The sequence below is a fragment of the Thamnophis sirtalis genome, unplaced genomic scaffold (genome assembly GCF_051295495.1).
Source record: "Thamnophis sirtalis isolate CommonGarterSnake01/CBP01778 unplaced genomic scaffold, rThaSir2_p1.2 scaffold_13, whole genome shotgun sequence".
Lineage (NCBI taxonomy): Eukaryota > Metazoa > Chordata > Lepidosauria > Squamata > Natricidae > Thamnophis > Thamnophis sirtalis.
The window spans coordinates 47177769-47191676 of NW_028261393.1; the positions used below are offsets into that span (position 1 = coordinate 47177769).

The 13908-nt window shown below is 44.2% G+C and overlaps 1 protein-coding gene and 1 long non-coding RNA gene across 2 annotated transcripts; one reads left to right on the forward strand and one right to left on the reverse strand.

The window, feature by feature from the left end:
• Window positions 1-1397: 1397 nt before the first annotated feature.
• On the reverse strand, window positions 1398-5382 carry LOC106551339 (uncharacterized). Its single transcript, XR_015698294.1, has 4 exons — window positions 5223-5382; window positions 4625-4764; window positions 3026-3122; window positions 1398-1649 (listed from the first exon to the last, which is right to left on the reverse strand). It is a non-coding gene; the product is annotated as an uncharacterized LOC106551339 (long non-coding RNA).
• Window positions 5383-5473: 91 nt separating this feature from the next.
• Window positions 5474-12183, forward strand: MARS2 (methionyl-tRNA synthetase 2, mitochondrial). Its single transcript, XM_087727302.1, has 3 exons — window positions 5474-5811; window positions 7488-7822; window positions 10658-12183. Exons 1-3 carry the CDS (start codon window positions 5547-5549, stop codon window positions 11798-11800), a joined length of 1743 nt encoding a protein of 580 aa, XP_087583428.1. The 5' UTR covers window positions 5474-5546; the 3' UTR covers window positions 11801-12183.
• Window positions 12184-13908: the final 1725 nt, after the last annotated feature.

Here is a 13908-nt window from a genome sequence, read left to right on the forward strand (position 1 = left end):
CTCCGGGAGCAGCCGCCTCTGCTGCGTGAACGGCCCCGCCCGGCATCCTTAACTCGGCCGTGCTGTGGCTGATGCTGTGCACCGGCAGCTGCTGGGCTGCGAGGGAGGAGGGCTGGGTGTACGGGGCGATGGGGAGCCTTGGGCGTCAGGGACCGGGTTTTTTTTGCAGACGTCAGTCTTTGCAAGCGAGGGAGTGGGATAGAAACTCCTGGGTGAAGCTTGGATCGACGTGGAGGAAGGTTGTGGGGGGGATTCGCGTGTTTGCTTTCACGAATGGAAGTGCGGGGCTTGCAAATAGGTTTATTTCTAACCTGAAATGCAAAAGATCTGCTTATAAATGGAGAAGCAAGAGCTTCATTCTCCTTGGTCCACTTGGTGTAATGCCGTTGCAATACAGTGTGCAGTCCCAGAGTGGGGGTGTGATGAATTTGGGTGCACAGAAAAGAACTTCAGATCATCCGGCTTCAGTCCTTTACTGTAGCCTTGTAGTTGAAGTCAAGGCTAATTGATGAAAATCCATTCGGGACACCTTGATTAGTGTATTTTTGATATTTGGACCTGAAAGGGCTGATTGGGGACAGAAGAAATGCTCAATCTGGATTAAATGGACTGGAATGTGAAAGAAACTGAATTAACTTCTGATCTGAATTTGGCTTAGTGTATTGTACCAATAGTTATGGTTTAGCATGTAATATGACCCCATCTAGTTATGTTGCATCAATAAAAACGGTTAAACCAACAAACCTAGCTTAAGTAAGCCTTTTTCAGAAAAGCTTTGTAGCTAGGTAGCTTTGGACAGATTTTGTTATGACTGAATAGACCATTTCTCACTGCTGTCCCCATCTAGCTGGTATATTTTAATCAAGAAAAATAAGCTACTCGCTGAATGTATTGAAAATTTACCGCATTGTCCTGTTTGGCCCTCTGATTTGCTGAGACAAGGATTTTATCACAAGATGCTCAATTGTTTTGGATTACTAGGATTCGGGTTATTCTTCTCTGGTATCTTTTAACCCTGATCACTCAAAGGCAGCAAGACTGATAAATATTTCATGCAGCAACCAGATTTTGTTGCCATGGTTCCACATTCTCTCAAAGAAACTGGTTGGTGGAGAATATTTTGCTAATAAAATATTAAACATTTCTACCAGGAAAATTATTCTTTGGGGTTTGGGGAGGAAAAAAAATCTCAGTGATGATTCATTTCATATGAATGAAACAACAGTGTTAAAAGAAAAGTCAAGTAGCTATTTTTCCCTATTGCTGTACAAGCAAAGAGGGTTTTTTCTGTGCTTTCTATTCATACATATTTATGTCTGTCTTTACAGATGAGAAAATGTAGAAGCTAAAAGATAAAATCCCCAATCACTGCCAATAACAAAGCACAGGATTCTATATTCTTTTCACATGTTTTTATTTCTTGACACCACTTGTAAATACAATTGTGTCACTGTGAAAAGTTTTGTGTTTAAAGTAAGGAAACTGCCACCAAATCTTTGACTGCAGTGTTCAACTGATCTTCATGGCTGTTTCTGTATTCTGGACTTACATTCCCCAGATTAATTGAATTATTTACCACTTTGAAGAGCCAGGGGAGATGAGTAATTGGATGTAGCTTTAGTTGATATTGATTCTGGTACTGTCAAGTCCTGGAAGAAAATTAGAAAGTCAACAAAGCTGCAACTAGTAAGAGAGTGTGATTTCCACAGATTTCTTATTGACTGATCAAATGCCATTTTTACTTACGGGGCCTTCAACTTTATGAATGCTATAAAATTCTGAGATCTTGATTTTTTTTTCTCACAAGGCGTGATAAAATTTCATAAAAAGTGTTTGCCTGACAGCGGATACATTTGGACAGGCAGGTTATTAAAATCTCAGATATATAATTATTGCACAGAGGGAGATGGGGGGAAAAGGACAAGATAAATGAAATAAGCTACCAAAACTCACTAGTGGGTAAAAAAAAAAATACAAGAGCCAAAGTCTTTATAGAAGCTGATTTTGGAAGCTGCAAGAGATATAGTTTGTTTGTTTTTTTTAAATTTAGCCAGAAGGCAATTTGCCACTCTTATGTAATATCATTAAACATTAGCATGTAAATATATACTGAACAGCCTAATCATAACCATGGTCAAAGTTCTTGTTCATCTTAATGGAACTATTTCCATGTTGTTCTTTAGTCTGAAATCTTACAAGTGAACCTCTCTGTACTCCAAAACAGATTCTGAGATTAGTGCAAATTGAATTCGGTAATGCAGCTTCACAGAGCTGAAGGAATTTCACAAAGAATCAAGAATTACTGCATGGTTTTTTGGGATATCACAATGGTAGTTTTCAGTTCTTTCAAGTGAAAATCAAAAACACTGTCATATTTAGTTTATCAACATTTGTTGAATCCAATAGCATGTCTTCCTTATTAGTGTTTAGATTTCGATAAAATTGAGAAAGATCGCTCAACACTTTTGAAGAGTGATTGGTTAGAGCAGTGTTCTCCAACCTTGGCCACTTTAAGACTTGTGGACTTCAACTCCCAGAGTTCCTCAGCCAGCAAAGCTCTGAGGAACTCTGGGAGTTGAAGTCCACAAGTCTTAAAGTGGCCAAGGTTGGAGAACACTGGGTTAGAGAATATTGGTCCTTACTTAACATAGAAACTGAGACCTGTGTTTTGGGAGTGAGATTAAACAAAGATAAACATACGACATGAAAAAATATGGTTGTAAATTAATCTGCAATGTATCATGCGGGGATTAATTCTACAAGAACTTCCACAGGAGCAATAACAGGGGAAGAAAATAATACTTTGCTATTGAAAGATTTGGGTGAATGTTTCATCCCTAAATCCTGGGTGTAATTACTCCAGAATCACTTCAACATTGGCCCTGGCTTTATTACTGCTGGAGATTATCAGTCCCTGGAAATTTTCATAGTTAGTCTACAAAAGGCCACTTAAGAGTTCCGCCTCGGAGTTGAAAGTCTACAAATTTAAGTTATAAAAGCCAATCTGCTACCACTTCATTCTTACCTTAATGCTTAAGTGCCTTCATCTGGCTCTCCATGCGTTCGTACCTCTCTGCGCGATCCACATCACGCTGTCGAGCTCTTCTCATAATTTCATATCCCTGTGCAACCAAAAAGGCAATATTTACCATAATACTTTAGGGGGCAGGGGAGAGACTCCAATTTTTTCAAGTTTGTATTTTGCTGTGACTAAAATAGCTCTATTTTACAAATAAAAAATATTTCAATCTCTAACAAATAAGCAGGCATCATCAGTTGGAAAAGAAAGCACAGTAGTTTCTATAAATAGAAATATGTAAACTGTTCTGAAGCTACTCCAAACAAATGGCAAATTTATGTTCTGAAAGGTAGAAAACTTTCCAGTGCGGTTGTGTGAACACTTCTTTAAAATTGTTCGTCCTCCATTCCCTTGCCTATACATCTCCAAGTTAAAAGCAGATTTGGGTGCTAAAAGTTGAATGACAAGAACCAAATAAACTGAGCTGGGATAAAGACGTTTGCCATAAGCCTACAGCAGTCCTTTAAAAGTCTGTTTCAACCTGAGACTGAGTTGGATGAAGATAATACAACTTCCTTGGTGGACAAGAAATGCCAGTGTCCACAAAACCCTGCTACAGAGTGAATAAAAATCAATGATTTTTTTTAAAAAAATGAAAAAAATCATTTTTAAAATTTTAATTGGATTTTTAAAATTTTAATCAGCTTTTTAAAAAAAAATCAAATTTATTTTAATAAAATGCTTTTGGAATAAAAATCTATTCAAAGATAGCTTTCTATTTAAGATACATTAACAATTTAGTTTATTCAACATGAAACAGAGCTTAATTATGTAGCATGAGGCTATATATGCTGCAATATTGGGACTGTCAGTGAATCAACAGCGGGTCAGCTGCGGGACAGAGATGACAGTTGCTCTTTAAAAATAATGATTTAAATCAAGTTGATTTAAATCAATCCTTTTTATTAGTGATTTAAATCATGATTTAAATCGACTTGATTTAAATCAAATCCACTTTGCCCTGCTATCACCCTTCCAAACTCAAATCGGTGAGGTGTCTGCCTCAATGTACACTTCCCGCATGACGAAGTAGAGCCCTTGGATTCTCATGACCAATGTCAGGGTCATATCAACTGACATTTCCAAAGTGCACAACACCCAGGTTTAAAAAGAATGGAAATTGTCTCTGACATCCAAGGGTCCGGTTTCTGCAGCATCTGAGGACCCAGATTGTTGGGGGCAATATGCTGACTCTGTAAACCGCTTAGAGAGGGCTGTAAAACCACTCTGAAGCGGTATATCAGTCTAAGTGGTATTGCTATTGCTATCTACGACTGCAAGTTGGCTTTATGCATCAGATAGTGAGAAAACATCATTTCCTTTCTCTCATGTCTTCCGAGTGACCTAGGAAATTAATTGAAACAATGAGAGGAGAAAGGGTAAGTTTGAGCCAAGCCCACCACTAACTTCTTAGGTATTAAGGTTAAGATTCTGCAGAGAAACCCAGGTGGGGGGCAGGGGGGGGGGGAAGCAGAAGTACGGCTTACAGTAACCACTGTGTTAGAGGAGACTGGATTCCTGTTCTAGAGAAGTTTCTCTACTTACATAGAACGCATTTCCAATTCCAAAGAGGGTTATTGCTATAACGGTATAGAGGGTTTTGTTGTGCCGCCATGAATAGCTAGAGGTGGTCATTTGTCTGCAAGGTTGTCCTTCAGAGGGAGCCTTCCATTGTTGAAAGAGGCCTGGAAACACAATTTATTAGGAGGGAAGATGGTCAATGATGCAGTTTCATAAGCCTTGGATGAAAACAAGGCCAAGCCTCCCACAAGCACCTTGATTAGTATCTATCTCCTATATCTCTATCTCTTATCTATTTCTCTCTCTTATATCTATATTATATTATGTTTATATTTATTACATATTATTATATATTAAGGTAATTAACATAATATAAACATAACTTAATAAACATAAAAATAAGATACACACAAAACGTATACGTGTGTAAATTAAATTAAACTTAAGGGCACCCACTTCCGTACTGCGCCTGTCACACGACCTTGGCAAGCGAGACCCCCCCCAAATGTTAGGGACGGCAGGTCGGGGGGGGGGGGCTTCCGCACAAGCCCCTCCTCCTCGACAAGCCCCTCCCCCTCCACACCTTTTCAGGTTGTCCCCCTCCCGGCGATGCTCCGCTCACCTGGGCCCTCCAGGAAACGAGCCCTCGGGCCCGCCGCCCGCAGCAAGGCGGCTCCCAAGCGGGACATCACGACGACGACGACGGGGTCGGCAAGCGGCGGTCCTCACAAGCTTCTCCTCAGTCAGCGGCTCCTTCCTTCCCCCTCAACGGCCGTCCTTCCGTCCTCTCGTGCGCACGCGCACCAGCGCTCGCCCGCTTTGCCCTTGCGGGGGGCGCGCGCTCGCTCGCTCGCGGGCGCGCCGCTCTAGGCATCCGCACTCTGTTCTAGCTCCCCGTCGGGGGCGTGGCCGGAGGAGCGAAGGGGCGTGTTCGTCCCCGGGGCAAATGCAAGCCATGCAGGCGTTCCACGCTCGCACCGCGCGCTGCTTTCTCCGCCCGGGGCTCCTTCGGGGCTTGGCGGAGCAGCCGGGCGGGGGTCTCCGGCGGGGTTCTTGCGGGTCCCGGAGGCGGCGGCGGCTGCTCCTCTCCACGCCTATCTTCTACGTGAACGGGCCGCCCCACATCGGGCATCTCTACTCGGCCGTGCTGGCTGATGCTCTGCACCGGCACCGGCAGTTGCTGAGCTGCGAGGGAGGGCGGCTGGCTACAGGTCTGCGGGGCGATGGGGGAGCTTTCTGCATGAGAGTCCAAGGGTTGTTGTTGTTTTTTGCAGCCGCCGGTCTGCTTCGCGAGCGAGGGAGTCGCATAGAAACTCCTGGGGGGAAGCGTGGAGGACGCTTTAGGAGTCCCGCGTGTGGGCTTTCACGAATGGAAGCGCGATTAGATAGAGAGGTAGAGAGGTTTCTTTCTAACCAGGATGCAAAAGACCTGCTATGAATGGAGTAGCCTGTTTTGCAAGCAAGGAAGTCGTAGGGAGTCAGCTAGAAACTCCTAGGTGAAATTTAGATCAACGTGGGGAAAGCTTTTAGGGAACCCACTTGTGTGCTTTCACGAGTGGAAGCGCGGGGGGCTTGCAAACAATAGGTTTCTTTCTAACCAGGATGCAAAAGATCTGCTATAAATGGAGTAGTTGCTTTGCAAGCAAGGGAATCCGATAGAAACTCCTGGGGGAAGCATGGATCGATGTGGAGGAAGCTTTTAGGGAACCCGCGTGTTTGCTTTCAAGAGTGGAAGCGCGGGGTGGGGGGGAGGCTTGCAAAAATAGAGAGCTTTGTTTCTTACCAGGATGCAAAAGATCTGCTATAAATAGAATAGTCTGCTTTGCAATCAAGGGAGTCTGCTAGAAACTCCTGGGAGAAACTCAGATCAATGTGGAAGAAGCTGTTTAGGGAATTCACGTGTTTTCTTTCTAGCAAGGGTGCATAAATAAGCGGAGAACCCAGCCCCTCCTCCTTCTTTTCTATTTGCATTTCCAGCAAAGTTTGGTCCAGGAGTTGGTACCTTACTTTTTTCAACCTGGACTACTTTTAAGATGTGTGGCTTGGGGAATTCTGGGAGTTGAAGTCCACTCGGCTTAATGGCCCAAGTTGTAAAACAATGAATTAGCATTATTGCAGTACCATACATTATGTACAGTGTTGGGATGATGGATATTGGTACAAAGAAAAATGGGCCACAGATTATCATGCCTCCTGTCCTTTGCAATAGTCCTGTTGTAGTTGGAGGCTAGGTTGAGTGATGAAAAGCCATGAATGACACCCTAACATTACACCCCTGGTTTTTGACTAATTGGGGGCAGCAGAAATGTAAGGGGAGCTGTCTAAAGTTTTAGGAATGATTTTTTTTGCTGGGGGGGAATGACTTCTTAAATAGAATACAAAACAAGCTCACTTTTCCAGAGTATCTCATTTCCCCACAGAAAATTGGCAAACATCTCTTTTTGTAACCTCACTTTTCTAGTGGAGGTGGGGAGGGGGAGTAGAATGTCTAACTCCTTAGCATCAGAGCTTGTTAATAAAAGGCAACTGGCAGTTGGAACAGAGTTCTTTTCAAGTGGGGAGGGGGAGTAGAACTCCTTAGCATCAGAGCATGTTAATTACTGTATAAGAAATACTAGTGATCTGATGGTCATTTTGAAAAATCCTTTCTTAGCGAGCACCTAGAAGCCAAGAGGAACATACATGCCAAATTTCAAGTTTGTAGGCTTTACGGTTCTGGAGATTTCGTGATGAGTGAGTGGTACTTGCCTTTTATATATATATAGATTCAAATTTATATGCCGATCTCATCAATATGAATCTTGGAGTAGCCCTCCCAACACAGGTTGGAGAAGGCTGCCTCTTCTTTTCTTCTTAACCAATTCACCTTTCCTGTTTCCTTTGCCAGGAACGGATGAACACGGCTTGAAAATCCAGACGGCAGCGGCAGCCACAGGTATTTCTCCAGAAGACTTCTGTGACCGTGTATCAGCCGAATTCCGGGACCTCTTTGCCCAGGCAGGCATCTCCTACACCCATTTTATCCGTACCACAGAGCTGCGTCACCGGCAGGCTGTGGAGTGCTTCTGGGCTGCTTTGCAGGATGGAGGCTGGCTCTATGAAGCTGACTACGAAGGGTGGTACTGCACAGCAGAAGAGAGCTTTTTGGCAGCCTCTCAGGTGACGGAGTCTGCGGATGCCCAAGGGAGCAAGCAGATGGTTTCCATAGAGAGTGGGCACCAGGTATGGTATGATGCACCCTGGCAAGTTCTCTTAGTGCCTTGAGTCAGCTTCACTCGTGGTTTGGTCATAGAGTTGTGTGAATCCATTTATTCCGTGCTGTGCTTTCCGCGCATGTCCAGCCAATAATGTGCAAGCACCAGATAGCATAATATTGTATGTATTTATTAAATTTTTATCCCGCCTTTGTTACTTTTTAGGTAATTCATGCCTAAGGCACTGAGCGGGACCCCTGAAGAATTAGAGCATGCACAGAGTCTAACCCAATTGAGCTTTTGTTAAATTTCTGTTGAGAGAAGCTCCATTGTAACCTAACGTGCCAACTTCATAGATAAAACCTCTAGGCGGATTGCCAAGCTTAGCCTAGTAAAGTAACTTTGCTTGCAATTTGAAATGTGTGCTCAGCATTCCCTGGCAAAGCTCTGTCTTATATGCCAGAAAATGTATTTCTCTCCTCTTCTAAAGTCTATGGTTTTCAGTGCGCTGAGAAAAATCATGATGCTTGTGTAACGTGAAGTAATGTTTTTAACGATCTGTTCAAGCTGTGCAAAGACAATAAGAAGTTTGACAAAAAGTTTTTTTTCACAACATGAGGCTCGCGCCTCCTTTTTTTCTCTCTCTGAGCCTGCTCTGTTAAGGTGGGAGACAAAAATGCTGTCGAGTCTTTTTGCTTTCTGCAGAAAATAAAAACGGATTATCAGTAGCCTGATGTTCAGAGTTTCATTGGAATTATCAGATTCTGAGCTGAATTCAAAAACCTTACAGCACCTTCCTCCTTCGTATTTACCCCACAATACCACCCTTTGAGGTGGGTTGGGCTCAGAGAGGGACTGGCCCCAAAGTCAGCCAGCCAGCCAGCTTTCGTGCCTAAGGCAGGACTAGAACTCACAGTCTCCTGGTTTTTGGCCAGCACTTTAACCACTGCACCAAACTGTCTATAATAATAATATGTACCCGTAACCGTGGCACGACAAAACCGCGCTCGTCAAAATAGCGGTGATAAAATTGTGTCGCTAAAGCCGTGATGTCATCACCGCGCGTCATCACCGCCGCAACAACAGCGCGGCAACAGAAGGGCGCTTTAAAACAGCGCGGCGGCAGAAAGCGGATTTAAATTAAGGTAAGGGTTAGGATTAGGTTTAGGGGTTTGTTTTAGGGTTAGGGTTAGGTTTAGGATGCTGAGTGCTTGGGAATGCGCGGATTTGCCCTCCGCGATTATGTCATCGCGATAGGGTCGCGTTTTTCCTTAGCGCTTCGAACGGCGTGAATTAGTCTTCGCGCTTATGTCTCCACGGATAAGGGCTTCGCGGATTTGTGGTGGAACCACCCGTAACTACAGAACGTTCAGATTGGAGACATCTAAATCATCTACAGAGTCTCTGTATTATTCTATTAGCATTAGATGTTTATTCCACTTATATGTGTAGGTCTTGAAGCGGTGAATGTACTTAATCCTCCTGCTTCCTCCTTTTCCCCCCACAACTTGGTGAGGTAGGTTGGACTGAGAAGAATAATGGGCTCAAAGTCACCCAGATGGCTTTTGTGCCTAAGGGAGGCCTGGAACTCATTGTCTCCTGGTTTCTAAGCTGACACCTTCTGTGTTGCACCAGATGATAAGCAAAGATTAGCAGAATAGAAAAGAAGAGTAGCGTGAAGAAAAGATGTAGCCAAGGAAAGCTGTGGAAAAGCAGGCACAGGACGCTGCTAGCTTTTTGAAGCTAGAAAGATGAGATCCTTGGTGGGAGGAAAGCTTTCTGATCCATGCATGCAGCCTTCAGCTTTAAAGAAGGAAAAATAGACATTAATTAAAAATAGACACTAGGCATTTCTCGAATGCCATCACTCTGCTCAACAACTAATTCCCACAACGCTGTCAAATTATTTACTAAAACTGTATTACTATTATTCTTCTCATCCTTCCTAGTACCTATCTCTTCCCACTTATGACTATAACTATGTTGCTTGTATCTTTCAATTTATATTGTTTTATTTGTTTCCTAGCATGACTTGATTGCTTATTAGTAACCTATGACTATCACTAAGTATTGTAACGATTCTTGGTGAATTTATTTTATTTTATTAAAAGTTTTAATGAGTTTTACAATTATATACCTTCCCTCCCTCCCCCCCCCAATCCCACATCCCATTCCCCTCTCCTCCTCCCCCCCCCCCCACAACCTCCCAGAGCAAATACAGGGTGTAAACATTTAGCAACCTTATACTAAAATAAACTTAACTAACTTTAGCATCATCCCTCGCTTGTACTTTAATTCCCCTTTTGTAAGGCTAACTTTAGATAAGTTTTGACATTCCTTGCTCATTCATTCATAAGCTATCTGGAGTTTCTTAGTCCCATATTTATTTTGAATATAATCAATCCATCTTCTCCATTCCAGCTTGTATTTCTCATCTGAATGGTCCTTGAGGTATGCTGATATTTTAGCCATCTCTGCTAAATTTGTTACTTTTAACATCCATTCTTAAATAGTAGGCAATTCTTCCTTCTTCCAGTACTGTGCCACCAACAATTTTGCTGCCGTTGTTAAGTTCAGAATCAAATTAGTCTCTATAACTTATTTTTCTTTATGTACATTGAGAGCATATGCACTAAAGACAAATTCCTTGTGTGTCCAAACACACTTGGCCAATAAAAAAAATTCTATTCTATTTCTTTATTCTGTTCTATTCTCTTCTATTCTGCACTATTCTATTCGCTTCTACTCTCTTCTATTCTTTTCTCTTCTCTTCTAATATAAATACTTGGGTAAATACATATTGTCTGGGAGAGGCTGATGGAACCAGGAAAAACCTTGTGATAACTTCTCTCCTGCATCTCAGGTGCATTGGACCAGGGAGAAAAACTACATGTTCAAGCTCTCCAAGTTCCAGGAGCTGTTGCAACGATGGCTGCATGAGAATAAGGACGCCATCAGTCCCGAGCCCTACTACCAGCAAGTCCTCCAATGGCTGGAAGGAGACCTCCCGGATCTCTCTGTATCCCGTGACCGAGACCGGCTGCATTGGGGCATCCCCGTCCCTGGGGATTCGACCCAAACCATCTACGTCTGGGTGGATGCCCTGGTCAACTACTTGACAGTTGTAGGTTACCCCGAGAAGCATGGGGCCTGGTGGCCCGCTGTTTGCCACATTGTGGGCAAAGACATTCTCAAGTTCCACGCCATCTATTGGCCTGCTTTGCTGATGGCTGCCGGCCTGGAGCCCCCCTTGAGGATTTGGGTCCATTCTCATTGGACGGTGCAAGGACAGAAGATGTCCAAGAGCCTGGGCAATGTGGTTGACCCTAAGGAGTGCTTCCGGAACTACACAGTGGATGGTTTTCGGTACTTCCTGCTGAGGCAGGGTGTCCCGGAACGGGATTGCGATTATTATGACGAGAAGGTGATTAAGCTTCTCAACTCGGAGCTGGCCGACACCTTAGGGGGCCTCCTAAACCGGTGTACGGCTTCTGCCCTGAATCCCGGAGGGACTTACCCCACCTTCTCCGAGACCTGCTTCCCAAGGGACGTGGAGATTCAAAACGGATCTGGCAAGGCCTTAGCGGAGGACTACGAGCTGGTGTCATTGGTCGAGAGCCTGCCTATGAAAGTGAGCGCCTCTTTTGACCGCTTCCAGATCTACAAGGCTCTGGAATCCATCATAGAGTGCGTGAGGCAGACCAATGGCTTCGTCCAGAGGCACAGGCCGTGGAAGCTGCGCCCAGAGGACCCCGCAGAGCGACAGTGGCTGGAGACCATTCTCCACGTGGCTCTGGAATGTCTTCGGGTGTATGGGCTTCTCCTGCAACCGGTAATCCCAGCCATGGCTGACAAGCTTCTCTCGCGGTTGGGCGTTTCTTCTACGGAAAGATCTCTGAAAGACTTGGAGTTTCTCCCTCGCTTTCATGGCAGAAGGTGCCCCTTTGAAGGCCGGAAGCTCGGGCCGGATACTGGCCTCCTGTTTCCCAGGCTGAGAAAAATATGAAGCCAGTAAATAGAATAGAATGCTTCATCGGACAGGAAAGGAATTTGTCTCCCGTGCAAATTTTTAGGGTTTTTTTTTTTTTTAAAGAGAAGAACTCAGACTTTTGAGAAGCTGCAGTCAGGGTGAACTAAAATAAAGTGGGGGAAAGGCTTCATAAGATATGCAGCTAACTCAGATCTCAAGAGTTGTTATTTTTAGCTTTATGCGGACTCCTTGTGGAGTTACATTTTTTAATCTTCTGGTGCAGGGGTATCAAACTGTCATTGAGGGTCGTACAGGATTGTGTTTGATCTTGGAAGACCGGAGGGGTGTGTGTTGGGTGTGTTGGAGAAGGGGGTGGGGCATGTGCGGGGATGGCCATGTGGGCGTGACATGGGACTTGTGTTAGGGGCGGTTCCACCACAAAACCGCGTTCAACTAAAGGGCACTCGACGAAACCGCGTAGCTGATGTCATCACAGCGCAACAGCGCGGAGAAAAAAGCACGCTGTAAACACTAAACCTAAAATTAACCCCTAAACCTAACCCCCCTAAACCTAATCCTAAACCTAACCCTAAACCTTAACCTAACCCTAAACCTAACCCTTAACCTAACGCTAATCCTAATCCTAACCCTTAACCTAACCCTAAACCTAACCCTTAACCTAACCCTAAACCTAACCCTTACCTTAACTTGAATCGGCTTGCTTTCAAAGCGCTATTTAAAGCGCCCTTCTTTCTCCGCGCTCGCTGTTGTCGCTCTGCTGATGACGTCAGCGACGCGGTTTAATCGGGCGCGCTTTAGTCAAGCGCGGTTTTGTCGTGCCACGGTTAGGGGCACCTGTGGTGGCCATGTGCTAAAGCAGGACTTCCCTGAAACTCTCCCTCACTCTCATTATAATCTTCCTTCCTTCCTTTTCTTCTTTTTTCCTTCCCTCTTCATACTCCTTTCTTCTTCCTTCCCCTCTTTCCTTATTTTTCCTTCCTTTCTCTCTTCCCATCTTTCCTTCTTTTTCTTTGTCTTTCCCTTTCTCCTTTCCTGTCCCTTCTTCCACACTCAAATGAAAAAAAAAGGGAAATAAGTATATATTCTCCATGTTCCCTGTGTCTTTCTTTCCATTTGGAACTGAACCCAGACAGATATTTCTTCCAACAGTTGAAAAGAATGACCAGGGGAGACATGATAGCAGCGTTTCAATCTCTCAGGGGCTGCTACAAAGAAGAGGGAGTCAACTTATTCTCCAAAGCCCCTGAGGGAAGGACAAGAAACTATGGGTGGAAACTCATCAAGGAGAGAAACAACCTGAAATTAAGGAGAAATTCCCTGACAAGTTAGAACAATTAATCAGTGGAACAACTTGCCTCCAGAAGTTGTGAATGCCCGAACGCTGGAAGTTTTTAAGAAGAGATGGGACAACCGCTTGTCTGAAATGGTTAGGGTTTCATGCCTAAGCAGGGGGTTGGACTAGAAGACCTCCAAGGTCCCTTCCAACTCTGTTATTCTCCTTTTGTTTTGCTTTTAGCTTGTTTTGCTAGCCCTCTTCCAGCGAAAACAGATCCCCCTGAACTCTGTTTTCACCGGCAGAGGCACCATAGGCTGATCCTTTTCAGTTTCCAGCGCAGCCCAGCGGGCCAGATCTAAGCACCCCTTGAGCCGAATCCGACCCGCGGGCCGTGAGTTTGATACCCCTGTTCTAGTGTCACTCACTTGAATTTTGACAATATGTCTTCTCAAGATGTATGGAATTAAGTAAATCAAATTAAAAAAATGAATGTTGCACTGAACAACCAAAATAACCCTGTTGAAGGAAAACAACCTTATGTTAAGCCCAATGTTAAAGGTTGAAAGTATTACGGTTCGTATTTTGCCATTCATTGCCAAAGCATTCCCACATTGCAACGAAACCGCACTATCCTTTGTATTGATGAAAGAAATGTCCTTCTGGGTTCGGCTCCAAGTGGGGAAAAAGACACTAGAGACATGGAGGCTGCTTGGAAAGATGGTTTATTGGTGGACAGGACCACATGGCTTGAGCCCTGAACAGAAAAGGTGATCACATGCTTCAATGTTGGTGGAGAAGAAGAGAAGGGCCGAAGGAGGGGCTTGCTAGGCTTTTTATAACCTGTTCA

Coding starts and splice junctions, on each gene's coding strand:
- MARS2 (XM_087727302.1), top strand. CDS start 5,547: ATGCAAGCCATGCAGGCGTTCCACGCTCGCACCGCGCGCTGCTTTCTC. Junction 5,812..7,487: donor GGGAGGGCGGCTGGCTACAG/GTCTGCGGGGCG, acceptor TTCCTTTGCCAG/GAACGGATGAACACGGCTTG. Junction 7,823..10,657: donor CCATAGAGAGTGGGCACCAG/GTATGGTATGAT, acceptor CCTGCATCTCAG/GTGCATTGGACCAGGGAGAA.